The sequence below is a fragment of the Perognathus longimembris genome, chromosome 2 (genome assembly GCF_023159225.1).
Source record: "Perognathus longimembris pacificus isolate PPM17 chromosome 2, ASM2315922v1, whole genome shotgun sequence".
In the NCBI taxonomy this organism is placed as follows: Eukaryota; Metazoa; Chordata; class Mammalia; order Rodentia; family Heteromyidae; genus Perognathus; species Perognathus longimembris.
The window spans coordinates 88,509,456-88,537,246 of NC_063162.1; the positions used below are offsets into that span (position 1 = coordinate 88,509,456).

General features: G+C 43.0%; 1 protein-coding gene across 2 annotated transcripts; it reads right to left on the minus strand.

Moving 5' to 3' along the window:
* Gpnmb (glycoprotein nmb) lies at positions 1-26,418 on the minus strand. 2 transcript variants are annotated; one of them, XM_048339693.1, is made up of 11 exons: positions 26,252-26,418; positions 17,177-17,329; positions 15,333-15,476; positions 13,668-13,829; positions 10,284-10,442; positions 9,221-9,517; positions 6,215-6,313; positions 5,069-5,168; positions 3,129-3,340; positions 1,441-1,534; positions 1-710 (listed from the first exon to the last, which is right to left on the minus strand). In XM_048339693.1, exons 1-11 carry the CDS (start codon positions 26,319-26,321, stop codon positions 557-559), a joined length of 1,644 nt encoding a protein of 547 aa, XP_048195650.1. In that variant the 5' UTR covers positions 26,322-26,418; the 3' UTR covers positions 1-556. The 2 variants fall into 2 exon arrangements, with proteins under 2 accessions (XP_048195650.1, XP_048195649.1); XM_048339692.1 differs by having other exon boundaries at positions 3,129-3,337; positions 5,066-5,168.
* Positions 26,419-27,791: the final 1,373 nt, after the last annotated feature.

A 27,791-nucleotide genomic window follows, 5' to 3' on the forward strand; every position in this document is an offset into this window, starting at 1 on the left:
AAGTTTCCTGTCCTGACTGGCTTCAAACCGTGATCCTCAAATCTCAGCCTCCTGAGTTGCTAGGGTAACAGGCGTGAGCCAGCAGCATCCAGCAGATAAGCACTTAAAAAACAACAACCAAGTATGCACATCATATGAGAGGCTTGAGCTTATTATTGATTCATCAGCAGCTTATGCATATTCAATGAAATAGAATTCAATAAGCATGGAGCTAAATCTAGCCAGAACTACAATGGTGTTATTGCATATGATTGTACAGAGAGACAGAAAATGTCCAGCCTCTTTTTCCAGCTAATCTGGGTCAGAGTCTAATGAGTCTTCTTGCTCTTGAGACACAGTATGTCTACCCTAATGGAGTGCAGTGTGAATTATAACACATAATGAAAGGCAGTAGGGCTATCATTTCTCTAAAATGTCATTTAACCAACCTCCCTAGATCATAATACATATTACAGAATAAGCTTTAGGAAAGAAGAATCAACAGCTATCTACTTCTGCACAGCTCACATTAACGGCACTGAAAAGAGGGCTGTTGGTCAGAAATAAGGCAGAAGACTTAAGGAATCCCCCGTTTGTCCTGCAGCAATGGATTCTTCTCATGGTTTCCTGGAAATATCGCAGCCTTGGTGTGGTGGAGGCAAGCATGAAGGCCTTTGCTTTTGATCACATGCCCAGAATGGTTTTCTATTGGTCTGTATTTCTTGTGTTTTCTGAAAACAACATGTTGGACAATGATTTTAAATTAAAGCTGATATTACCGTCTATCTTTCTGATGAAAGAATATCTTCAATAAATTGTACTTTCTATCATCTTTTTCATGGCAGACACAAAAGAGCTAATTCTACAGAACCTAATCTATGGCTTATAACACATTGGTATCTTGTGAAGATATAGTTAATTTTCTATTTATGTAAGAAATGTGTACACTCAGTATAATTTGAGATTTTTGTTTCTTGGGTGCCAATAAAACTCAGGACTGTGTTCTCCCTGGGCTTTTTCCACTTAAGGCTAGTGTTCTGCCACTTGAACCTTACCTCCAACTTCTGGCACTTCACTGGTTCACTGGAAATAAGAGTCTTACTAACTTTTCTGCCTGCTTGCTTCAAACCATGATCCTCAGATCTCTGTCTCCTGAGTAATCAGAATTACAAGTGTGAGCCACCAGTGCTCAGTTAATTGGAGATTATGTGTTAGACATTCTGTAGATACAACAAACTACTGACATCTGGTAGCACTTTTAGGATAAAAAAAGCAATATTAACAAGTTCCAGTTTAGTATTCATAGTTCAAAAGAAGATTTTTTTCTCATAACCAAAATGTTTAAAAGGAATTTAAAAAGGAAATAGCACATTTGTGCAGAAATATGCTATTTACTACGGACAGAAATATGCTACTGCTGGCAAGACACATAAGGTTAAAGTGTTAGGAGCTGAAACTTACTTGTACATCAAGGCAGCAATCACAGTGACAATTATGGCCAAGCAGCTGAGGGAGATCAGGGCACCATGTGCCATTCTTAAAGGGAAGGCTGTGTCTGCAAACAGAAACAATGTTTATTACATCTTCCCTTTACAGGGCATCTATTTGTAATGCCTTTAAATAAATGAGGAAGGGAGCTCTCATAGGAGATACACTCTCCCTTCCCTCTGGGATTTTAGTGATCTTTTAAAATTAAATACATTAATACTAAATCTTTGGGTATCAGCTTATCTTCCATTTAGAGAATGAGTTGGAGTATCTGCAACACTGTGTTAGGGCTCAGGGAAAGATGCCATGGTGTAGAGACATCTGCTTGGGTGTCTGTTGAGCCAGCAGCACACAGATGCTGAGGGGTCCCATGATGCACTGTGCACTTGTAGCCTTGCCCTACCTGCTTGCCTCCTATGTTAAGAATCTTGGGAGTTCCTTGCAACCTCCCTGGTCTTCCAGCTCCACATCCTCTGAGACAATGCCCTTCCACCAGCTCTTTTAAGTCTCCTCATCTGCTAGTCTCCAGCCATTCTGGATGGCACCAGTTCCCTCCTCCTGTCCCCAAACTGATTGCCTTTCTCCCTGGGCCTGGATCACACTGTGTTGCCAGCAGTTTCCTAGTACCCTTCTCTTCCTCCCTCTCCCTCCCTCCCTCCCTCCCTCCCTCCCTCCCTCCCTCCCTCCCTTCCTCCCTCCCTCCCTCCCTCCCTCCCTCCCTTCCTTTTTTGTGTGCCAGTACTGACATGGGCTTAAACTCAGGGCCTTGCACTCTCCCTTGTCTTTTTCCACTCAAGGCCAGGGCTCCACCACTTGAGCCACACTTCCACTTCCAGCTTAGAGTCTCATCGACTTTTTTTTTTTTTTTTTGGCCTGGGCTGGCTTTGAACTGTGATCCTGAGATCTCAGCCTCCTGAGTAGCTAGGATTGATTACAGATGTGAACCACTGGTACCCAGCTTCAAAATTTTGAAATGGAATTTCTTTTTCAACTTTGTTAATATTAAGCCTCTCCAAGCATCAGAAGGATGAAGAGTAGAGTTTCTGTTGAGTCTGTAGGAAAAGTAAGATGGTTTGCTATCCTTTCTGTGTAATGCTTGGTAGATCTACCTTCCTCCTCCTGGGGTGAGGTATCCATGGAGTTTCTCACATCTGTTGGCCTTGTGTCCTTGCCCAGGTGGACTCATGTGACAACCTGGTCTCAGCCTCCCCCTCGTTACCAAGTCACTGGAGGAGAACATTCGTTTTTTTTTGATGGGCTTTACATTGTACTCTTACAGTATAAATCTCTTGAAGCATATAATGATCATAGTTCATTATTACTGGCCCATGATCACAGCTGATTTTTTTTAAATTAACAGACATAAGCCTGAGTTGTTTTCTCTCATTACTGCCCTACATTGATTTACAGTTGGCTTTTAATGCCAATTCTCAAATCACTATTAACAAGGGTTCAATGAAGGGTTTGAAGGTTGGCTGTAGAGTGTTTGCTTGCCACACACAGAGCCCTAAGTTTGGTTCTTCCTGAGACAAAATATCTCAAATGAATTTTGCACTGGAATATAATTGAACATTGATGGCGAAGCCCTCAGTGGCTTTGACCTTGGGACACACTTTACCTGTGACATCAAAGTTCTCAAAGGACCATGAAACAAATCTTACCTTTGCCAGGGATGGATATCAGTGTGCTTGTGAGGGCCAGACTTGCATCGTCCTGCAGAGTGAAGTTCACACAGTACGTGCCAGGCCCATTGAAGGCTCTCCGCATGCTCAATAGACGCATCTCGTCCACATCCACTGGGCTGCAGACCACATTCTGGGTGGTCTGGCAGGTGGGGTCAGCAATGATGGTACAGACCTCCGTGGGGATGCTGTGAGGTGAGAGAAGTGGGTGGACACAAAGGGTGAGGGTGGGGGTGGGAATGGAGGGACAGATGTAACATTACTTTCAACGGTTCCATAACAATTTCATCTCACTCATTCAAATCACATAATGCTGAATTGTCACATACGATTTACTCTTTTTTTATGTGTGATATTGGGGCTTAAACTATGTTCTCAATTGCCTTTCTTATTCTCTTAGCAAGAGCTCAACTGCTTGAACTGTTTCCAGACTGGCATTTTGCTGCTTATTTGGAGGTGGAGTCTCATGGACTTTTCTGTCTGAATGGGATTCAAACCTGGATCCTCTGATCTTAGTCTCCTGAATAACTAGGATTACAGGTGTGAGCAATTGGAGCCTGGCTTTGAGTTAGTATTAAACTAAGCCCAGGGCTGAGCTCCCATTTTCTCTTCAGGCCCAGGAAGGTAAGGCCCAGAAGATGGAGGAGCAGGAGATTGTGTCTCCTTGGGTGAGGGGCTGGCAGAAACTTAGCAAAGCCCCAGCCATTCCTGCTATATTCTGGTCCCCAGAAGGCTAGAAGACACAGATGGCTTACGTGTCAGACAAAAACATTATCAGGAGGCAGAGTCAGCCCTGCTTGGTCCTAGAGAGGTATGAGGACAGCTGCAACACAGCTGTTTGTGTAGGACTTGCTATGTGCAAGGTAATAAGTAAGGTCATGACATGATCTTGCTTGTTCCTCAGGATGGCCCCTTAAGGAAAGTAACATTACTCCCTGTAAGAGGTGACAAACCAACTCAGGGAGGGGACGCATTTAGGTCAAGATCACACAAGCAGTTCATTCTGCTCTTCCATGAAAGCTGAAGAACTTCTTAGTTATTCTTTTCTACCAAATATAACCATTTTAGATCATCCCATTCTCCTGATTACTTTATATATTTAAACATACAGTAGGTTTAGTATTTTTTTTGAGAAGTATAGCTGGCCCTAGAGTCAAGATCTTCTTTCCTCAGCCCACTGAGGTAACCTGGGATTACTATTCTTGGCCACAGGTGTTTTTATTACTTTAGTTAAATACATATAAATTCATTGATTTTTTAAAAATGTATCTGATTATTTATATTCAGCTTGATGTATATAGCCTGACCAAAGCATAAGAAATCAAATTAGGGGCTGGGAATACAGCCTAGTGGTAGAGTGCTTGCCTCGCAAACATAAAGACCTGGGTTTGATTCCTCAGCACCACATACATAGTAAAAGCCAGAAGTGGTGCTGTAGCTCAGGTGGTAGAGTGCTAGCCTTGAGAAAAAAAGAAGCCAGAGACAGTGCTTAATCAGTTATTGTGGGACAATTGCCCATTAGATTTCTACACACTGGCTTTCAGCCATGAGCTACACTCTGCCAGGTCCCAGTGATACCTGTGCCTCACTTGCCTCATCTGGAAATGGAGGGACTCAGATGGTGAGGACTCAGAATGAGAAGAGATGTAAGGTGTTGAAGACATAATAAATGTCCAATTAGTTACCATAGTAGTTAATTGAAATGGGTCACCAGTTAAAGGTAGTGAGCCTTGCTCAACTCTAACAAATATGGTGCTTGATAGCACCTTCTAAGGACCTTTATAAGTCCTTTCTCATGGGGTTACTAATAAATAGGAATTAAAATCAGCTTAAAAGAGATGCCTGGTAGTCAAGGCCTTAGCTCAGAGCTGGGGTCCTCTGTTGATGCATGCCTTTGGTGGAAACCACGTACTTACGTCCCTCTGAAGGCTACAGTGAAGTCCACCAGGGAGTTGTCAGGCTGTGCCCCAGGCATTGGAACATCTGTTATCTGGATGATGTTAACCTCTAGGATTCCGTCTAACAGGATGACCGCCATCGGAAAACAACAAAACACACAGTAAACGAGCCACACTGATGTTCACTGAGTGTTTCTGTTCACTCAGTTTCATATATTGAAATCCAAATCAAGGTTGTGGTGTTAGGTGATGGAGAGACCCCAGAGAAGCACACAAGGCTCCCTTTCTTCCCTTTTTGCCATGTATAGATGCAGTGAGAAGATGGCCCTCACCAGACAATGAATCTGCCAGCACCTTTATCTGGATTCAGCCCTTGGACAGTGAGAAATCTCACAGAAATAAATCACTGCTGGTTAGGAGCTACCGAGTCTATGGTATTCTATTATAGAAACCTAAATAGGTTAAGCCACACTCCTTAATAACTCAGAAGAAGAGAAATGGAGACAGCCATCTTGCCAAGCAGAAACCCTCTAAATCTGGGAATTCATGCATGTCCATGTAGCATTTTTCGAAGTTACCCTATATGGGTCTGTCCCACCTAGGTCCTCGTTTCTAGAGCCAGGGTGTATATGAGGAAGTAGCATCCCCTCTGGGAAGATGTTTTAGGAAAAGGTGACCCTGGTCAGATGCAGCCCTGGCTTAGAATGTGATTAGCTCCCCTTAGGCAGAGGTGCTGGATTGGGTGCAGCTCTGACTTCCTCTCTCTGTCCCCAGAACCAGGGTACACAGTGCCCAAAATGCACTGCCATGTGAGATGGCCTGCTCATCCTTCCTTTCTTACACAACAAAAGTGACTTTGTGAACACTAGCAGAGAGTGGGGGACAGTGAAAATTGGGGGAATTCTATCCGAGTCTTTCTCCTCCCTATTCATTCAGATTTCTGGATGCACAGGTGGGTCCATGCCCAGGGCAGACTTGTTAACACATGGGCTCTGCAGAGGGCACTTTCCTCCAGGACGGGTAAGGAATGGTGAGTAGTGAGCCAGACTCTACAACTGAGTTGTCTTGCTAGTGCACAATGGCATCATCTTGGAACCTTCCAGTTTAGCCAAGTGACTGGGACACCCATGCACATTGGCATCGCTCTCCACTGGTCTTTAGCCTTACCTACAATTGTGATGGTGGCTTTAAAGTATCCAAATCTGTAAATCTGGCAGCTTTCATCAGAAATCTGGCTCAGCTCCAGGGAATTGTCACCAGCAAGCCCTGGAGTAAATAAGAATTTAAAATAGTTGTTCACGATGTGACACGAGATAACCATAACCAGAAACATGGCCAAGCACAAGTAGCTTGAGATTTGAGGATCAAAGTTTGGGGTTAGTCCAAGCAGAAAAGTCTTCCAGACTCCTATCTTCAATTAACTGGCAAGAAACCCCCCAAGACCCCCACAAAAAACCCTGGAGATGGGGCTGTGGCTCAAGTAGTGGTGTGCTAGCCTTGAGCATAAAAGATTAGAGACAGCACCCAAGCCCAGAGTTCAAGCCCAAGGATTAGTTTGTATGCACACACGTGAATGTGCACACACACACACACACACACACACACACACACACAGGCATAGCGCTGCTCTTATTTCTAATGCCTTTTTTTTTTTTATTATTTATTGCAAATAGTGAAAAACAGCTACAAGAAGCCCATTCATTATAATAAAGCACTCCTTTTGGACTGAGTCATAGTGCCCTCTTGAGGCCAATGAGGGCATGTCAGCATGGGGTGCCAAGAAGTGGGAATGGTCAAAGTGGCTATGGTAAGGAGGCAGGGTGAAGAATTAGACACTTCCCAAAGCAGGCTTTTAATTAAAAACTTTTTGGATGTCTTTACAGACCAGTAATGGGTGACATTTAATTAATATGCCTTATATTAAAAACACTTTTAATGGCTTGCTTGTCCAGAAGTGCTCTCAAGTGACATTCATTTTGGGCCACTTGGAAATTGCTTTCAACTACAGATGTGTTTCCATGGGACACTGGATGTTAGTTGGTAGAGTAGTGAAAGAGAACAAGTGTGGGGAGAACTGTGGGAAGAAAGTGAATAGGGCCTGAGTCTTTATAAGGGGTCAGTGTGTGCTCTCCTAGCTATGGAAAATGTGAAATAATCAGAAATGTGACAGGCTAAACAAGCAAAAAGCATTCTATACATAGCCAGGGCTAGGCAGGTGCCAGTGGCTCTTGTCTCTAATCCTAGCTATTGAGGAGCTTGAGATCTGAGGATCCCAGTTCCAACTCAAGTCAAGCAGACAAATCTGTGATTCTCTTATCTCCAGTTAAATGGTGAAAAACAGAAGCAAAGCTGTGGCTCAAGTGGCAGAGCACCAGCCATAAGTGAAAAAGCTAAGGGGGAGCTGTGCGCCCTGAGTTCAAGCCCCAGTACTCTGCATAAAGCAAAAAGAAAGCTGAGCACAGGTGGCTCATGCCATAATCCTAGCTACTCAAGAAGCTGAGATCTCCAAAAGAGAACCCTACTTCATTGTTGGTGGGAATGTAAACTGGTTCAGCCACTCTGGCAAGCAGTATGGAGATTCCTCAGAAGGCTAAACATAGAACTCCCCTATGACCCAGCAGCCCCACTTTTGCGTATCTATCCAAAAGACCACAAACAAAATCACACTAAAGCCATCAGCACAACAATGTCCATCGCAGCACAATTTGTCATAGCTAGAATCTGGAACCAACCCAGATGCCCCTCAGTAGATGAATGGATCAGGAAAATGTGGTACATATACACAATGGAATTTTATGCCTCTATCAGAAAGAATGACATTGCCCTATTTGTAAGGAAATGGAAGGACTTGGAAAAAGTTATACTAAGTGAAGTGATCCAGACCCAAAGAAACATGGACTCCATGGTCTCCCTTATAGGGAATAATTAGGACAGGTTTAGGCAAGTCACAGCAGAGGATCACAAGAGCCCGATAGCTATACCCTTATGAACACATAAGATGATGCTAAGTGAAATGAACTCCATGTTATGGAAATGATTGTTATATCACAGTTGTAACTACTTTCAACGTGCCATGTGTAACTGTAGCTTCTATTATTGATGATCTTCTTGTGTCACCTCCCTGTGGTTGTACCTACACTATCTCTGTATACAAGGCGAGCACTCTTGCCACTAGGCCATATCCCCAGCCCCCTACACTATCTCTGTATCTTATTTGAGCATATTGGAAACTGTGTATACTGGTATTAGAACTAGGAAATTGAAAGGGAATACCAAAATCGAGAGACACGGGGTAAAAAAAGACAACTACAAAAGCAATACTTGCAAAACAGTTTGGTGTAAATGAACTGAACAACTCATGGCTGGGGCGGGGGGGAAGGGAAAGGGGAGGGGGGAGGGGGGAATGAGGGATGAGGTAACAAACAGTACAAGAAATGTATCCAATGCCTAATGTATGAAACTGTAACCTCTCTGTAATTCAGTTTGATAATAAAAACTAAAACAAAAAAAAAAAAAAAAAGAAGAAGCTGAGATCTAAGGATCACAGTTCAAAGTCAACCTCGGCAGGAAAGTCTGTGAGACTTGTATTTTCAATTAACCACCAAAAAAAAAAAAAAGAGGGAGAAAGCCCAGAAGTAGAGCTATGGCTCAAATGATTGAGCACTACCCTTGAGTAAGAAAGCTCAGGGAAAGCATCGGGCCCTGAGTTCAAGCTCTGCTTCATATGTGTTACCAAATGCTACCACAAGATGGTTTTTAAACATATTAAACTTTTAAAAACTATTGATAAGGAGGTTAAAAAAATCCACAAGTACAAAGTGGAACCATTATAAAGACAACACAATTCTTTTAAATAGACAATTATTTCCTGATCTGTTTTTGTGGTGCTGGGGAAAGAACATAGACATGTGAATGCTAGGAAAACACTCTCCCAGTTAACTGTGCCTTTAGCCTCTTAAGTAGAAATTTAGTAATATAACCTATGCTTAGGGAAGTAACTCAGTGGTAGAATGCTTGCTTAGCACATAGGAGGCCCCAAGTTCAATCTCAAGTACTGAACACACACACACACACACACACACACACACACACACACGCACCACACACATATTACATGAATATTTTTTTAGCCCTTAAGAAGTCTACCTCAAAGATCACTCAGAAAATATTTACCTAGAGAAGGGGTGGATAAAGGTGAAGGACAAGGCCTGGGCACTGCAGCTTGCACAGTGAGATTGAGGTTGAAGGTTCCATTGAGCACATATGTGTGGTTTGAAGTATGGTTGTTGGAAATAAACAGACCAGTGTTATCTCCAAAATTCCACTTGTAGTAAATGGCAGAGTTATTGAGAAAGTGGCTGGGGTCATGGATGAGGACATCAAACACAATCGGAAGGTCTCTGAGGAAGGTTTCATCAGAGGAATTTCGATCATTCTTCTGAAACATGGTCACAAACACAGGAATCTGATCTAAAAGAGACAACATAAGAAAGAGAGCATGCACAGTGGTACTGGGGCTTGAACTTGGGGCATTGTGCTCTTGCTTATCTTTGTCCACTAAAGGCTGGTGCTTTACCACTTGAACCACATCTCTACTCCTTGCCTTTTGCTAGTTAATTGAACATAAGAATCTCATGGATTTTTTTTTTGCCCTCCTGGCTTTGAATTATGATCTTTTAGATCTCAGCCTCCTGAGGAGCTAAGATGACAGGGGTGAGTCACCAGAACCTGACAGCTGGTTGATTTTAAGTAAAAAACTACAATAATGCTTTTATATTAAAATTAAAATTAAATCTGTAATCCTAACTATTCAGGAGGCTGAGAGCTGAGGATCTCCACTGGAAGCCACCCAGGGCAGGAAAGTTCATAAGACTTTTATCTCCAATCAACCACCACAAAGCCAGACATATAGCCATGTCTCAAATGGTAGAGCGCTATCCCTGAGCAAAAAAGCTCAGGGACAGCGTTTAGGCCCTGAGTTCAAGCCACAGGACTGGCACCAACACTAAAATTAGAGATAACAACAGCATGCTTTCCTTCTTGCATGAACATTTTCTAGAGTTTTCAAAAACTGTTCTGGAAATAGGTGGGTACAACATGATTAAATACATAAGTTTGAGTAGGGTCACAGATTGAGCCATAACCTAACCACAGCACTTGGTGCCTACTTTAATCCATTAGTGTGGAGAGACCTAAGGGTCTCATCCACAGTTAACCCAGAGTTCATGCCACGCACCTGTGACCACATACACATCTTTAACCTGAGCGATGGGAAGGTATGCCCGACCGTGTCTTCTGTAGATGGTTACTTCCATGACTTGAGGACCAAGAGTCAGGCTGGACGTGTTAATAGAAACTCTCGCAGAACACCGTCCCAGTTTCTGGAAATACTGACCTTGAAGACAATGGACATTTTTAGCTATTGTCAATATCACCTGATCATCATAGGAAGTTGTTTCTCAAAGGTTTCCCACAATGTTTGTGGGAAAAGCTTTGTGAAAGGCTTTGAACCTTGATCCTCTGGATCTCATTTTCTTGAGTGGCCCCCTCCTCTGTCCCCTCCACTTAGAGATCACTCAGAGGAGGGGAACAGGCTTCGAATGTACAATGGTTCCACACAAAGAGAAAGTGCTCAGAAATTCTATGTGAAACCTTACAAAACCTTCCCACTATGTGCAATGACATCTACTTAGTTAAAGTATTAAGAGATATTTAGTGGAGTCATATAAAATGTGCTTACTTTACAAATAAATATTTGATATATTATTTGGTCCTTGAAACACATACTTTGCCTATAGGAAGTACATTTAATGTAATAATAACATGTCCAAGGGAGTTAAGAAGATATTTTTCTGGAGCCAGGCACCAGTGGCTCATACCAGTAATACTAGCTACTCAAGAAGCAAAAATCTGAGGATCCAGGTTCAAAGTCAGCATGAGCAGGAAAGTCTGTGAGACTCTTATCACCAATAAACTCCTACTTGACCTTTAGTTCAACTAGTATAGCACTAGCCTTGAGTAAAAGCAGCTCAGGGACAATGTCCAGGCCGAGTTCCATCTCCAGGACCAACACACACACACACACACACACACACACACACACACACACACACGCACGCACGCACGCACACATAATTTTGGAAAAATTCTATGTTAGTTTTGTAACAGTATGACTACAGCTACATTATCATATGTAAAAGAAGATCAATATTCTCAACTTTCTAATAGTATTTCTACATAAAAACACAGCTAATTGCTGGTGCTGGTGGCTCATGCCTATAATCTTAGAAAGCTGACTTCTGAGAATTCCAGCTCGAGGCTAGTCTAGGCAGGAAAGTATATGAGACCCTTATCTCTGATTAGTGACCAAAAGCCAAAGTGGAGCTGTAGCTCAAGTAGTACAGATTCACCCTTAAACAAAAGAGCTGAAGGACAGTGACCAGGCCCTCACTTCAAGCCTCAACAGTGGGCATGAAAACAAAACAAAACCAAAAACAGATACAAAAGATAAAGTGGTTCCTTAAACACATTTCTTTTTTTTTTTTTTTTTTTTTTTTTGCCATTCCTGGGGCTTGGACTCAGGGCCTGAGCACTGTCCCTGGCTTCTTTTTTGCTCAAGGCTAGCACTCTGCCACTTGAGTCACAGCGCCACTTCTGGCTGTTTTCTATATATGTGGTGCTGGGGTATTGAACCCAGGGTTTCATGAATACGAGGCAAGCACTCTTGCCACTAGGCCATATTCCCAGCCCTTAAACACATTTCTAGAGCATCTTTGAGTCACTCCTTTTCCTTCTCCCATTTTCCTGAATCTAACTGCTATTAGCTGGTAGGGGACTGGTATGTCCTGGACTGTTTGGGCATTGTAAGATGAGTGCATGTGAGATGGTGATGTTTAAAGGCCACGATTATCACATGGCTGAATGAGTGAGAAAAACGCACTGCTGGTACAATGTGGAACTTGCAAACTCCCCTTGTCTGATGGAGGACAACTCCACCAGAGGTGGTAGGGGAGGAGGAGTCTCTGTCAGGGGGCTGGTAATGCATGAGGGCATATTAATGCCATGAGGGATGAGACCACCTCCAGATGAGGGAGACTCTGAAGAAAATGGAAATTCAAGAAAGTCTTATTAGAAAAGCAGAGTTAACCAGGTGCCAGTGGCTCATGCCTATAATCCTAGATACTCAGAAGTCTGAGATCTGAGGCTCCCAGTTCAAAGCCTGCCCTGGCAGAAAAGTCTGTAAGACACTTATATTCAATAAACCACTCAGAAAAAGCAGGAAATAGCACTGTGGCTCTAGTGGTAAAGCGCTAGCCTTAAGCAAAGAGAGGCTCAGGAAGAGAGCCCAGGCCCTGAGTTCAAGCCTCAGGACTGCCAAAGAAAAAAGAAAAAAAAGTAAAGAAAAGCAGAGTTATTTCTAGGTTGAAGGTAGGTTTTACATTAAAAAAATCTGCTCTGGATATGTTTAATGGAATGTCAACTAAGCTTTTAAAAAATGTGCTTTAAAGAAGGTGCTGGTGGCTCAACCTATAATCTTAACTACATAGGAGGCTGAGATCTGAGGATTGCAGTTCAAAGCCAGCCAACCTAGGCAGAAAAAAATCTGTGAGACTCTCATTTCCAATTAAGCATCAAAAATTCACAAGAGGAACTATGGCTTAAGTGGTAGAACATGAGACTTGAGTGAAGAGGCTAAGGGCCAGCACACAAGCCCTGGGTTTAAGCCTCAGTACTGGCACAACAAAGGAAGGAAGGAAAACTTTATTTTTCATTTGTCTTTTTTTCATTTTCTAAATTTCCTACAGCAAATGTTTCATTAATTATTAAAAATTTCATCCAGGGGCTGGGGATATGGCCTAGTGGCAAGAGTGCTTGCCTCGTATACATGAGGCCCTGGGTTCAATTCCCCAGCACCACATATACAGAAAACGGCCAGAAGCGGCACTGTGGCTCAAGTGGCAGAGTGCTAGCCTTGAGCAAAAAGAAGCCAGGGACAGTGCTCAGGCCCTGAGTCCAAGCCCCAGGACTGGCAAAAAAAAAAAAAAAATTCATCCATGCATTGGTGGCTCAAGCCTATAATCCTAGGTGCTGTATAATTTATTTATATATTTATTTATTTTTGTCAGTCCTAGGGCTTGTACTCTGGGCCTGGGTGCTGTCCCTGAGCTTCTTTGGCTCAAGGCTAGTGCTCTATCACTTTAGCCACAGCTCTACTCTGGCTTTTTCTGTGATTAATTGGAGATAAGAGTCTCACAGACTTTCCTGCCTGAGCTGGCTTCAAATTAAGATCCTCAGATTGCAGCCTCCTGAGTAGTCAGGATTACAGGTATCAGCCACCAGCACCCAACATAATTTTTTTGTATTACTATTTTAGATGCAAAGTATGAGCAGCTTCATTTTAAGAAGGCAGTTGAGCCTACTTATCTTCTCATTTTAAGTCTTTGCTGTCCTGGGGATTCACAAGGTTAGCCAGGATTTTATTTTTCTTTCTCACTGTCCACCCAAGTAAGGAAAATTACCAGAGTACCTGTTAAACTCTTGGCGCTCTAATGAGAATAAGGAAACAAGGTTCAATTTTAAAAGGTAAAGGAAAGATGAAGGCAAATAGCAAAAGTCCAACCATGTGTGTGAAAGATGTAGATGAAATTCCATTTCTTCCATCTGTGGGGCTGAGGAAAGGGCCTCCCATCGGGAAACACATGCTGGCTTTGGTCCATGTCATTTCCCCAGACACCATCCTTGGACCAATTGTACACATATGGGTCAGGAGACAAACCAGACTCTAAATAGAAAAGGAAACAAGTCAGGAGTGGTAGGTACCTGGGCTCCAAGTGCCCAGTGTGCATCATGCAAACATTGCTTTATAGTTTTCCATAACCAATTGAAAAACTTTTAAATGCAGGATTAAAAACCTAATGTTTGGAATTTATCCAATAGAACACTTGGAACTTGTGCATAAACATTGTATTTCAAGAAAAGTACTATATGAAGTAAGATTTCAGGAAAGTTCAACTTGGAGATTTCACTTAATTCTATATTAATCTCCCCAAATTTCAAGCCTACTCAAAGAAGATGGGAGAATGTTTGATGTGTCTACTTGACACACTCTAACAGAATCTTTCTTGTTTCACTTGACGTCATGATTCTTTTGGAGGGGGAGGCAGTCCTAGAGTTTGAACTCGGGGCCTGGGCGCTGTCCTTGAGCTTTTGTGCTCAAGGCTAGTTCTCTAGCATATGAACTGCAGCTCCACTCCCCATTTTTGGGCAGTTAATTGGAGATAGAGTCTTTTGGATTTTCTTGCCTGGGCTGGCTTCAAACCTCAATCCTCAAATCTCAGCCCCCTGAGTAGTTAGGATTACAAGCATGAAAAACCACACCTGGCAACATTATGACTATTCCTAAAAATATCAGCCAGGAATGACCAAGAATAAGAGGATCTCCCACCAAACTACACCACCACCACCACACTCATTCCACAGCCCGGACTATATCTGTATACTACACCTAGCTCTTCCATACTATTTATTTGTCATTTCAAATGATTCAAGGAAAACAACAACAACAACAAACCCCAACTGTACTGGACACTGGTGGCTCATGCCTGTCATCTTAGCTACTCAAAAGGTTGAGATTTGAGGATTGTGGTTTGAAACAAGCCCAGGTAGACAAATCCAAGAAATTTTATCTCCAATTAAGCAGCAAGTAAACAATCAGCAATCATGCTGGTGACTCACACCTGTAATCCTAGACACTCAAGAGGCTGAGATCTGAGGATAGTGGTTTGAAGCCAGCTTGGGCAGTAAAGTCTGAGAGACTCTAATCATACACGCACGCACACACACACACGCACACAGAAGTGGAGCTGTGGCTCAAGTGGTAGAACACTAGTTTTGAACAAAGCAAAGCTCAGGGACAACGCCCAGGCCCTGAGTTCAAGCCCCAATACTGACACACACAGACAAAACCTCAAAGACACAAATTAATACTGGTTAGCAGAAACTAAACTCATCAGCAAAAGTCTGTTACATGGGCTATTTTTGAAGTAGCTAAAAATGTCCCAAATAATAAAGTCAAAATCAGAGTCTATTAATCGAGATGTTAAGGGTGCCCAGTAGGCTTGGATGTATTGATACTTAGTGTGATGAAGGGGCCTGGTGGCACCACAGGATCACCCTGCATCATCTGACTTGAAGAGGAGGTGGCGAGGGACGCCAGCATCATCTTGCTATTAGGTGCATTAAGGCTTACGATCCGGGCCCCCGGTAGTTTAGGTGAATTTCTTACCATTTCTGCAGTTTTTCTCATACACTATGTCGCCATTGGCATCTTCCTTTTGGCATCTGGGGAACACCAGATTCACCACAAATGTGATATTTGAACCCAGCAGTGCTGGGGAGTCACTGGTCAGGACTGCCTGCACACGGCCTCCTAGGATGACAAAGCGGGCATGGAACACACTGAGCCAACATCAGCATCAGTTTCTCCTTGCACCCAGAAATAAACAAGGAAAGGCAAATAAAAAAAATAAAGAATTGAAGGAGGGGCTAGGAATATGGCCTAGTGGCAAGAGTGCTTGCTTTGTATACATGAAGCCCTGGGTTCAATTCCCCAGCATCACATATACAGAAAACAGCCAGAAGTGGCACTGTGGCTCAAGTGGCAGAATGCTAGCCTTGAGCAAAAGGAAGCCAGGGACAGTGCTCAGGCCCTGAGTTCAAGCCCCAGGACTGGCAAAAAAAAAAAAAAGAAAAAGAATTGAAGGAGCCACAGATTTCTTTACAATGCATTGAATTCACTTTATGGATGCTAGCATCCTAAAAGATGAATAACAACAATAAAGTGAAACTAGTTAAAAGATTCTCTAACTATAGAGAGACTATTTATTTAGGAAAATTAAAATAGCAAGGCATTGGTGACCAACATCTAATCCTAGCTACTCAGGAGGCTGAGATCTGAGGATCAAAGTTTGAGGTTAGCCCAGGCAGAAAAGTCCATTAGACTTTTATCTCCAACTAACCAGCAACAAACTGGAATTGGAAGTATGGTTCAAGTGGTAGAATACCAGCTTTGAATTAAACAACTAAGGGAGAACATGAGGTTCTGAGTTCAAGCCCCATTACTGGCACAAAAATAAAAATAACAGGGGCTGGGAACACGGCCTAGTGGCAAGAGTGCTTGCCTCATAAACATGAAGCCCTGGGTTCGATTCCTCAGCACCACATATATAGAAAAGGCTAGAAGTGGCGCTGTGGTTCAAGTGGCAGAGTGCTAGCCTTGAGTAAAAAGAAGCCTGGGACAGTGCTCAGGCCCTGAGTTCAAGCCCCAGGACTGGCAATTAAAAAAAAAATTACAGGGCAACCCACATAACACCTTTCTCTTCTGACACATTTTCCTCTCCTCTTCAATATACCATCTTACCAGTCCTCCAGCCTTCCATCCACATCTTAGACTCACTATATTATTAAGCTGAAGAAAAATAAAAATAAAATCTTCCCATTAGATTAAAGAGAAATGATAAAATTATGTTTACTAAAAAAAAATTTAGGGGCTGGGGATATGGCCTAGTGGCAAGAGTGCTCGCCTCGTATACATGAAGCCCTGGGTTCAATTCCTCAGCACCACTTATATAGAAAACAGCCAGAAGTGGCGCTGTGGCTCAAGTGGCAGAGTGCTAGCCTTGAGCATAAAAAGAAGCCACGGACAGTGCTTAGGCCCTGAGTTCAAGGCCCAGGACTTGCAAACCCCCCTCCCCCCAAAAAAATTTTTAAAGCCCAATGGCTGAAGGACTCTCTCTTCTATCTGAACAAACTGATGATTCACTTTCTGATAAACCACCATGGATCAGAGCCACAGGTGATGCCCATTTCCACATTAGTTAAATATGTTTGAAACTAAATCTGTACTCAAAAATTTTAAGTTTAAACATTATTTTTTGTAGCTTAGACAGTGAAAAATAGTAGGATAAGGGAAAGATTTCCAGAGCAGGAATCCCTAGCTTGGCAACTAGGGCACCATCTGTCCTCCATGTGGGCCCATGAGCCAGGCAGTCTCATCGGCTCTCCAAGCAACCAGGCTGATTGGTGTTGGAAGCTCCAGTTTTTCAGGTGGAATTTTTTTCTTTGACGTACCTTTCCACGAATTTTCCCATCTTGCATCTCCCAGATTCCACACTGGGTACAGCTTTTCATTCCAGTCATTCTCATCAGAAGACCAGCCAGGTAATGGGTTATGTTCCCTTGTAAACCCAGGATGTCTTTCACTGCCCAGCACGTCATGAAATCCTGTGTCAGCATTTGAAAAGCCAATTATTTGTCTAGTCCATTTCCCATTTAGTTCTTAGGCAGCAATGGTGATAGAAGCTACTCATATCAAACTGTTGGAAAAGCAAGTCTTCAATATGTCCAGAAAGTAGGGAATGCTTTTTAAAAAAAAAATCTACTGCAAATACTTTGAGTATAACATTTCGATCCAATCTCTGTGTGTATGCAGAGTGGATACATTAAAAAATTAAAAACTCTTATTATAAAGGTGATGTGTAGAGGAGTTACAGTTACATATGTCAGGTAATGAGTACATTTCTTTTTTGGACAATGTCACCCTTTTCCTTATGGTCTTCCAGTTTTTCCCTCCCACTCCATACACAAATTGTATAGTTCATTTTCAACATAGTGTCCAATGAGTACCACTGCTGCATTTGTTGAATACTTTTTTTGTTTTGTTTTGTTTTGGTGGCCAGTCCTGGGCCTTGAACTCAGGGCCTGAGCATTGTCCCTGGCTTCCTTTTGCTCAAGGCTAGCACTCTGCCACTTGAGCCACAGCGCCACTTCCGGCCGTTTTCTATATATGTGGTGCCGGGGAATCGAACCCAGGGCTTCATGTATATGAGGCAAGCGCTCTTTTTTTTTTTGGCCAGTCCTGGGCCTTGGACTCAGGGCCTGAGCACTGTCCCTGGCTTCTTCCCGCTCAAGGCTAGCACTCCGCCACTTGAGCCACAGCGCCGCTTCTGGCCGTTTTCTGTATATGTGGTGCTGGGGAATCGAACCTAGGGCCTCGTGTATCCGAGGCAGGCACTCTTGCCACTAGGCTATATCCCCAGCCCAGAGGCCTAGGTACTAGGCCATATTCCCAGGCCACGTTTGTTTTTTTGAAAGCCAATATTTCTTAGTCACCACTTGGATTCTCAGAATATTTGCGTTTGACTTGAAATCATGAGGAAAATTGACCTGTTTTTAAATCTTTCCTCAATGTGAACTAATCTCTGTGTAGAGCAAGGCATCACAAAGCCTAGGAATGCCTCCAAGATTCAGACACGCAGTGGGAGTGGAGAGCCCGCTGGGAAACAGTGTTCTGTAGCCCACGATGCGGTCTGTCTTGGTAAAAATTTCAAATACACTTGTGTAGTCTGTATTTGTTGAATAGAGTGTTTTGCTTTTAAAAAAAATGTCATTTCAGATGAGGTTGTAGTTCACTGGCAGAATATTTTCCTAGCATATGTGGGGGCCTGAATTTGATCCCCAGAAAAAGATTCTTTCTCTCTCTCTCTCTCTCTCTCTCTCTCTCTCTCTCTCTCTCTCTCTCTCTCTCTCTCTCTCTCTCTCTCTTTCTCTCTCTCTCGCTCGATCTGTTTCTCTCTTTCTCTCTCTGTGTTTCTCTCTCGCTCGATCTGTTTCTCTCTCTCTCTCTCTCTTACATACACACACGCGCACACAAAATGTTCTATTTGCTGGAATTAAAAAATAATTAGGGGCTGGGGATATAGCCTAGTGGCAAGAGTGCCTGCCTCGGATACACGAGGCCCTAGGTTTGATTCCCCAGCACCACATATACAGAAAACTGCCAGAAGCGGCGCTGTGGCTCAAGTGGCAGAGTGTTAGCCTTGAGCGGGAAGAAGCCAGGGACAGTGCTCAGGCCCTGAGTCCAAGGCCCAGGACTGGCCAAAAAAATAAAAAATAAAAAAAAAATAATAATAATTCGGCCTACTCTTTATTTCAGTTACTGAGAGTAGAATCTTAGTCTTTATTTTCTCAGTACTGAATTTTTAAAAATTTATTGTCAAAGTGATGTACAGGGGGTTACAGTTTCATACATAAGGCAGTGAGTACATTTCTTGCCAAACTTGTTACCTCCTTCATTTTTCTCCCACCTTCCCTCCTCCCCAGTTCCCTCCCCTGCCCTGAGTGGTAAGTTGGTTTACAGCATATTGTCTTGTAAGTATTTCTGTAGCATTGGTTTGCCTTTTACCCTTTGTCTCTCCAATTTGGTGTTCCCCTTCCCTTCCCTAGTTCCGATAAACGTATATGCAATACCCAGGGTACCAAAATCAGTTACAGTGACATCAGGGGTAAAACCATAGGGAAGAATAACAAAAGAAAAAGGCATAATTTCACATAGTACATTGAAAATAATAACAACAGTGATATCTTGAAGTCTTTATAATTGTGTATTTGCCAGTTGCTTATGTTTTCTTGAAGCTCCATTGTTATATGAATCTAGAACTATTAAAAAATCTTGTTGATGTATTGACTCATTTGTTATTAACCCTGGTGATTTTCCTTATTATAAAGAATACTTTGATGTTAATGCTAGATGTTTAGCTAATATATTATTTTGACTTTTAGTCATTTTTACTTTATATCATATGTATGTATATATCTATGCAGTTTGAACTCAGAGTCTCATGTTTTCTATGCAAGTGCTCTATCACTTGAACCATACTCCCAGCCCATTTTGTTTTAATTATTTTTTGGATAGGGCTTTGAGTTTCAGCCCATGTTAGCCAGGACCACAGTTCTATTTATGATTCTTGCATAGCTAGAACGACAGCCACCTGCCACTGTACCTAGCAGGTTGAGATGGAGTCTCACTAATTGTGTGTGTGTGTGTGTGTGTGTGTGTGTGTGTGTGTGTGTGTGTCTTGGGGTTTGAACTCAGGGTCTTGGTACTGTCCTTCAGATTTTTTTTTTTTTTGTCAGTCATGGGGCTTGAACTCAGGACCCATGCATGAGAAGTCCCTGAGATTTTGTGCTCAAGGTTAGCACTATTCACTTCTAGCTTTTAGGTGGTTAATTGGAGATTAAAGTCTCACAGACTTTCCTGCCTGGGCTGGCTTCAAACGGTGATCCTCAGATCTCAACCTCCAGCTAGGTAGCTAGACTGTAGTCATAAACCACCAGTGACCGGCCTGTCCTTGAGACTCTTTGTTCAAGGCTAGTTTGCTTTGCTAATTGAGCCACAGTTCTATTTGTTTTTTTGTTTTTTTGTTTTGGTGGTTTATTAGAGATTAGAGTCTCATAGACTTTCCTGTCCAAACTGGCTTTGAGCCATGATCTTCGGATTTTAGCCCCCTGAATAACTAGGACTACAGGCATGAGTCACAGGTGCTCAGCTTCTTCATTTACATCTTTCAGGAACTAGCCTTGAACTTCAATCCTCCTGATCTTTACCTAATTGAGTAGCTAGGATTACAAATGTGAGCTACAGCACCCAGCCTTTATTCTTATATTTGAAAGCAGTTTCGTGTAGACAATATAGAGTTGATTATGTTTTCATTAATCTAGTCTGATAATCCTTACATTCATTGCAATGTTCAGATAGCTTACATATGATGTAACTATAGATAATATGGGATTTAAGTTTACCATTTTATTATTTTTCAATCTGTTCTGTTTATTTTCTTTTCCTGTACTTTTGGAGATTATATTTCACTGGTTTATTAGGTACACCTGGATTGTATTGTTTTAAGTAGTTGCTCTAAAGTTTGTAGTTTTTGTTCTTTAAATTTTATTTATTTTATTGTTTTGTTTATGTGGGGAATTGAACCCAGGACCTCATGCATGCTAGGCAAGCACTTTACCACTAAGCCACCTTGCTAGCCAAGTTTATAATTCTTTAAAAACTCTTTATAATCTTGAATTGATGGTAACTCTAATGGCTGTGTGGTTTCTACTTTCTTAGATGGAGATATATATATATATATATATATATATATATATATGCCTTTTTAGTGATGGGATTACATGTCACTACTTTTTTTTGATACAGAGTAACACTGTAGTTCTAATGTTCATTTCTTTAATGACTAATAATATAGAACATCTTTTCCATTTCCAAAGCCTAATGCCCTGTGATTCTGTGAGAGTGTTCTTGTTTAGAAATAGATGTTAAGTGAGGACAGAAAATTTGTGTTTAGTGATAAATATTTGTAACCGGATATTTACTTTGAATGGAGTCACATGGAAAGAACTAAGATTCTTTCATTTGAAACAATTCTAGAGACAAATGTGATTCATCCAGGGTCATCCTTAATCTGGTAGAAATGAAGAGTCACGACTAGTTCTGAGAATTTGTCCTTTCCACTGTTCCAGAGTCTACTTCATTAGGGCCTGAGAGGGTGTTTCCAGAAGTATAATCAAAACTCAGTTTTCCCTCTTCTGAGCTTAAATATCAGATGTCAAGGACAAGCACACAAACTTCAAAAAAGAGTAACAATGAACTGGGTGTTGACGGCTCACACCCATAGTCCTAGCTACCCAGGAAGCTGAGATATGAGAATCATAGTTCAAAGCCAGCAGAGGCAGGAAAGTCCATGAGATTCATATCTCCCATTAACCACCCGAAAGCTGGAAGTGGAGCTGTGGCTTGGGTGGTAGAGCACTAGCCTTGCTCAGGTACAACATTCAGGTACAGCACCCTAGGAATGACAAACAAAAGAAAAGAAAAAAAGAGTAACAAGGAACAGACACATTGGTCATTAGAACAGAATAAAGCACAGAAATAGACCTACACAACTATACCTCACTGATTTTTGAGAAAGATGTAGAAATAATGCAATAAGACTGGAGACATGGGGCTGGGAATATGGCCTAGCAGTAGGGTGTTTGCCTCATATACATGAGTCCTGGGTTCAATTCCTCAGCACTACATATATAAAAAAAGCTGGAAGTGGCACTGTGGCTCAAGTGGTAGAGTGCTAGCCTTGATGCACTTGGTTTTTTTTTTTGGTCAGTCCTGGGCCTCGCACTCAGGGCCTGAGCACTGTCCCTGGCTTCCTTTTGCTCAAGGCTACCACTCTGCCACTTGAGCCACAGCACCACTTCTGGCCGTTTTCTGTATATGTGGTGCTGAGTAATCGAACCCAGGGCCTCATGTATACGAGGCAAGCTCTCTTGCCACTAGGCCATATCCCCAGCCCAGAGTGCTAGTCTTGAGCAAAAAGAAACCAGGGACAGTGCTCAGGCCCTGAGTTCAAGCCCCAGGACTGGAAAAAAAATCTTAAAAAAAAAAAGACTGGAGACATGGCTCAAATGTTAGAACATCAATCATGAGCAAAAAAAAAACCAAGAACACAGGCCCTGAGTTCAAGTCCTAGTACCAGGCAACAAAAAGTGGGGGAGGACATTAAGTAAAAGAAACAATGCAAGGAAGAAAAGACAAACTTTTAAATAAACAGTGCTGTAAAAAAAATTAGAGCACAGATGAAAACTTCTGGATTTAGAGCCAGACAAGAATCCTTAGACTTGAGAGAAAGAACTCATCCATAAGAAAAGGATGGACAAACTGGACCTTATCAAAATGAACATTTTGCTCTATGAAACTATGAGGAAAAAGAAGAGCTACACACATGAGAAAATTATTTGCATACTACATTTCCACCAGAGGGCTAGTACCTAAAATAAATAAAGAATTTTCAAAACTCAAGACTAAAAAACAAACAATTCAATTAGAAAATTGGTGAAAGGCACAAACAGATGTATCAAGAATGGAAATATAGGGTGGGTGCTGGTGGCTTACACTTGTCTTCCTAGCTATTCAGGAGGGGTCTGAGGATCATGGTTTAAAGCGAGCTGTGGCAGAAAAGTCTGTGTGACTCTTCAATTAATCAGCAAAATGCCAGAAGGGGAAAGGTGGTTCAAGTGCTAGAGTGCCAGATTTGAGCAAAAAAAGCCACCTGAGAGCTTGAGACCCAAAGTTCAAGCCCCAGTACCGGACTACACACACACATACAGAGAGAGACAGAGAGAGAGACAGAGAGAGAGAGAGAGAGAGAGAGAGAGAGAGAGAGAGAGAGAGAGAGAGAGATAGAGAGGAGAGAGGAAGGGAGAGAGGGAGGGGGAGAGGGAGAGAGGGAGAGGGAGAGGGAGAGAGGGAGAGGGAGAGAGGGAGAGAACAAAACAAAATAAAAGCCAAAGAAGATGCATGGGTGGCAAGAAGATACTCGGCATTACTACTCAGTAGGAAAATGAACACTTAAACCACAATGTAAACTCCCTGTAGCTATAGCACTATAACCAAAACAGAGAGTAGTGGCAGTTCCTAACGCAGGTGCGGATGCAGACTCCGGCTCACTCAGACATTGCTGACAGGAATATAAAATGGTCCTCTGATAGTTTCTTATAAAACTTACATACAACCAGTTGTATGCCTTAATTGTATTCTTTGGCACACATCCCAGGGAAATGGAAGTTAGATTCACTCACAAATCTGGACATGAATATTATTTATTCATCATAGCTCAAACTGGAATAACCCAGGTGTTCTTCAATGAGTGAGTGGGTAAACAACTTGTAATGGAGATATATCTATTATCTATATGTATAGCTATATCTATTATCTATTTATATATCTATTATCTATTTATATAGCTAGATATCTCCTGGCAATGGAATACTACTCAGCAATAAAACAAAAGCAACGATTGATACAGCAAACTTCAATAAATCTCCAGATGATTATGGGGGGTGGGCAGTGTCTAAAGGTTACAAGCTGTATGATTCCATTGGTTGTGGCATTCCAGAAATAATTGTAAAAATGGAGAGTGGATTTGTGGTTGCCATGGCTGGGGGTACAGGAGGTGACTGGCTGTAAGTGAGAATAGGGCACTTGTGGAGATGGAATCTTCTGTATTTTGACTGCCTCTGTATCAGTATATTGGCTATGATATTGTGTTGTGTATTTACCATTGGCGCATCCTGGGTAAAGGGTAGTTGGGGGTCTCTTTGTATTATTTCTTACAATTCTATGTGAATCTACAATTACCCCCAAGTAAGAAATTTAATTTGGGGCTGGGGATATGGCCTAGTGGCAAGAGTGCCTGCCTCATATACATGAGGCCCTGGGTTCGATTCCCCAGCACCACATATACAGAAAATGGCCAGAAGTGGCGCTGTGGCTCAAGTGGTAGAGTGCTAGCCTTGAGCAAAAAGAAGCCAGGGACAGTGCTCAGGCCCTGAGTCCAAGCCCCAGGACTGGCCAAAAAAAGAAAAAAAGAAAAAAAGAAAAAAAATTTAATTAAAAAAATTAACCCAATAGTAAGCAGACATTAAATGGATTAAAAAAAGAAAAGAATGTGGGGGGGGGGTGTGTGGAGGTGAAGGCCAATGTCTGATCTCAGGGATCTGTGCCCCTCACATCTGGTACATCTGGGCCTACTCTTGCCATCAGCAGAGTTTTTTAAACCAGGAATAGCGCTGCAAAGTGGCGGAGCGGCCTTGCAATTCCATATAGCACTAAATCCCTGTTTCTTCTGGCCAGACTATTTCACCCAGCCTTGTCAAACTCAACATCTTATTAGACCTGGTTTACTGGGCAGAGTCTGGGATCCAGGTGAAAGGGGGCTGGGCTCAGGAGGAGGCAATTCTCCGGCATCGCGGTTCTCCCCCTGGGTTGGTGGGATCCATCCTGGGAGGTTCACCCGGGACCGACCCCCCTCCCCCCCCCCCCCCCCCCGCCGCGCCCCATTTGCAAAACCTTACCCGGTTTCACAAATGAGGGAAGGGAAAGTCAAGGAAGCGAAGTCACTGGTAGTCCATCCGCTCCCACCCCTCGGCTGGCAGCCCAAATCCGCTGTGCTGCCCCCTCTGCCAGGAAGGACAGGACTGCCGGCAGGCTTGGTCCCTTGTCTGCCAGCTGCGTGGTGGCCTGGTGTGAATTCCCTGCCCTCTCCGGAAAAGGTGACAATCAGTACCAGACCCCGCCACCCCAGGTCCTCACTTCTTACCCTCCCCCGCCCCCAGTTGCTGTCCCTCCCGGCTGCAGTCAGTAAAGGGGGGTGGAAGGGGGCGGAGTCGGGCCTGGCACCCCCACCCACCAGGTCTGCGCATCTCCAGCTTCCATGAGGAATCACAACCCCCCAGCCCAGGGCTCCTGGTGCCCCCTCCCAGGCCCGGGTCCACTGGCTCTCCCCGGGAGGAGGAGGCTCAATGAGAGTGTTCTCCACCCTTCCCCCCCTCGCCCCCCCCCCCCCCCGCCCCCCGTCAGCTCTCAGAACTGCACTGAGAAACAAAGCAGGTCTGGGGTTGGGAGCCCTGACTGTTCAATACGGGGACCACTGCTCCATAAAGGTGGATGTGAGGATCGCCTGAGCAATGTGAGCAAGGCAGCCGGCCTCGCAACCACACGGAAGGGTCTGCCTCAGGTGCAAAGGGCAAGAGAAGGTTTTACTCAAGCTGCTCTGACTCTCATTCCCACAGCGGCTTTTAAAGGGGCATTTTTAAAAGTCCAGCACCAGCAGCTCTCACCTGTAATCCTAGCTACTCGGGAAGCTGAGATCTGAGGATCGCAGTTCCAAGTCAATGAAACTTTATCATCAATTAACCAGCAACAAGCCAGAAATGGAGGTATGACTCAAATGGTAGAGCATCAACTTCTAATGAAAAAGCTAAGAGAAAGCACTGTGGCCCTGAGTTCAAGCCCCAGTACCAGCACCAAAACCAAAATGAAACAACAAAGACATTTCAAAACCTCTCAAGTGGAACTATGGTGAAGAGGAATGCACCAAGTGCAGTCACCCCATGAGCGCAGCAAGCTCCAGAAGGTTGGGGGAAGTTCAGCTCAGTTAGTATGAGTTCCAGTTCGTGCTGTGGGGGATGAAGGGGACTGAAGCCCCTTTCATCTCTTCATCTGGACTCTCCATCCTTTTGGAGGGAACTAATATTTTGTTGGGACAGAGACTGTCCTCTTCCCTCTGACCACTGTGTGGCAAGTGCAGTAGAAAGAGCTCAGGGAAGCTGCATGGACCAGAAGCAAAGATGGGCTTGGAGGCCTTTTGCTATCCTTCCAACATTTCTCCTGTTAGGAGAAGAAATGGGTGAGGCCATACTTGCTTTCCATGGAGCTCTAGCCCAGCTCTAGTCAGAGGGCATTATTATCCATCACTTGGGCTAACAGCCAGAGAGATAAACACCTACAGAGAAACAGAAACTCACGTTTGGTGGTGCAGGGTGGCAGTCCTAAAGCTAGCAGCAGAAATCCTAGGATGTGGTAGACACGTTCCATGCTGAGATCTCCCTGGCTGGGGCAATCAGGGCTTCAGTACTCTTCTGAATCCATCCACCCTGAGCAACAGTGTTCTGGGTTCTGCTCTGCCCCACTCTTTATTTTAATGGAATATGGGGCCTCCGGGCAGATCATGTGATGGTATTAAGCAGCACTGCCTGATCTGTTCTCTTGAATTCAAACTCTTGCAACTCATGTGCTTGTGACTCATAGGCTCTTGGCATCTATTAGTCCCTTTTCAGAGGCACGCTATTTTGACTTTGTAATTCCACATCTACTAGTATTGAGGGAACTTCTTTTCTAACTCTGTTTTAATACCCTTCATCAATTCTAATTTCAGTTCCCCAACCTCACTTGGATGAATACACTGCTCATGCATCTTTTTAAGAATTTAGATAACAAGCGCCCTGTGCTAGTCAATGCTGTACATTGCTTTTCCCCAAGAGGAGATAGTTGTGGAGGTGTCATTCCAGTCACTGGTAATCATGTCATACCTATGTAGATAGAAACACACTCGTGAGCCAGACACTGTGGCTCACACCTGTAATCCTAGTTACTCAGGAGGCTGAAATCTGAGGATAGCAGTTAAAAACCAGCCAGGGCAGGATCATCTATTCCTTCTTTTCTTTCTATCTCTCACAGCTGGGTCAATTCCAAAACACTAAAATGGGGTAATTTGTTTCTTGGTAATCAGCAGTAGACAATGTGTAGTACATAGGGATATTTGGAATAAAGCACATCTATACATCAAGAATGTTATATTTATTATATTTATTTATATTTATTTAATTGAGTTAACATGTGTGCAATATCAGGAATTAATTCACTATATCCCCATTGCTCCCGTGTCTCTGTGTGAGTGTGTGTGTGTGCCTATACCAGGTCTTGAACTCAGGGCCTGGGTGCTGTCCCTTAGCTGTTTTTTGCTCAAGGCTGGTACTCTATCACTTGAGCTTTCTACCTCCACTTTCCTTTGCCCGTTTCAAGCAGTGTATGTGTAACTTCCTTGGCTTTTCTTTACCCTCACTGTGCCCCCATTGCCTCCTCCATAGTCTCTTTTGCATTCATGTCTCATTACTCATTTTAGGGCTGTACTTCTTAATGAGCAGGCATAGTTGTTTTATTTTTGAAAATTAAAAAATCATATTATGAAAATCGTTTGAAATAAGAAAAGGAAATTGTTTTGGTATTACATGCACAATTGATTTGGTTTAGAAATGACATTGAGGAAGGCAAGTAATGTCAAGTTTTGAGACCTGTCTCTAATCGCCTCCAAGTGTCTTCATCGCTGCCATACTTCTTTCTTACAGTTCTGGCACTCAAGGAGCATGCAAGGCTGGGAATATGGCCTAGTGGCAAAAGTGCTTGCCTCATATACATGAAGCCTTGGGGTCGATTCCCCAGCACCACATATATAGAAAACAGCCAGAAGTGGCACTGTGGCTCAAGTGGTAGAGTGCTAGCCTTGAG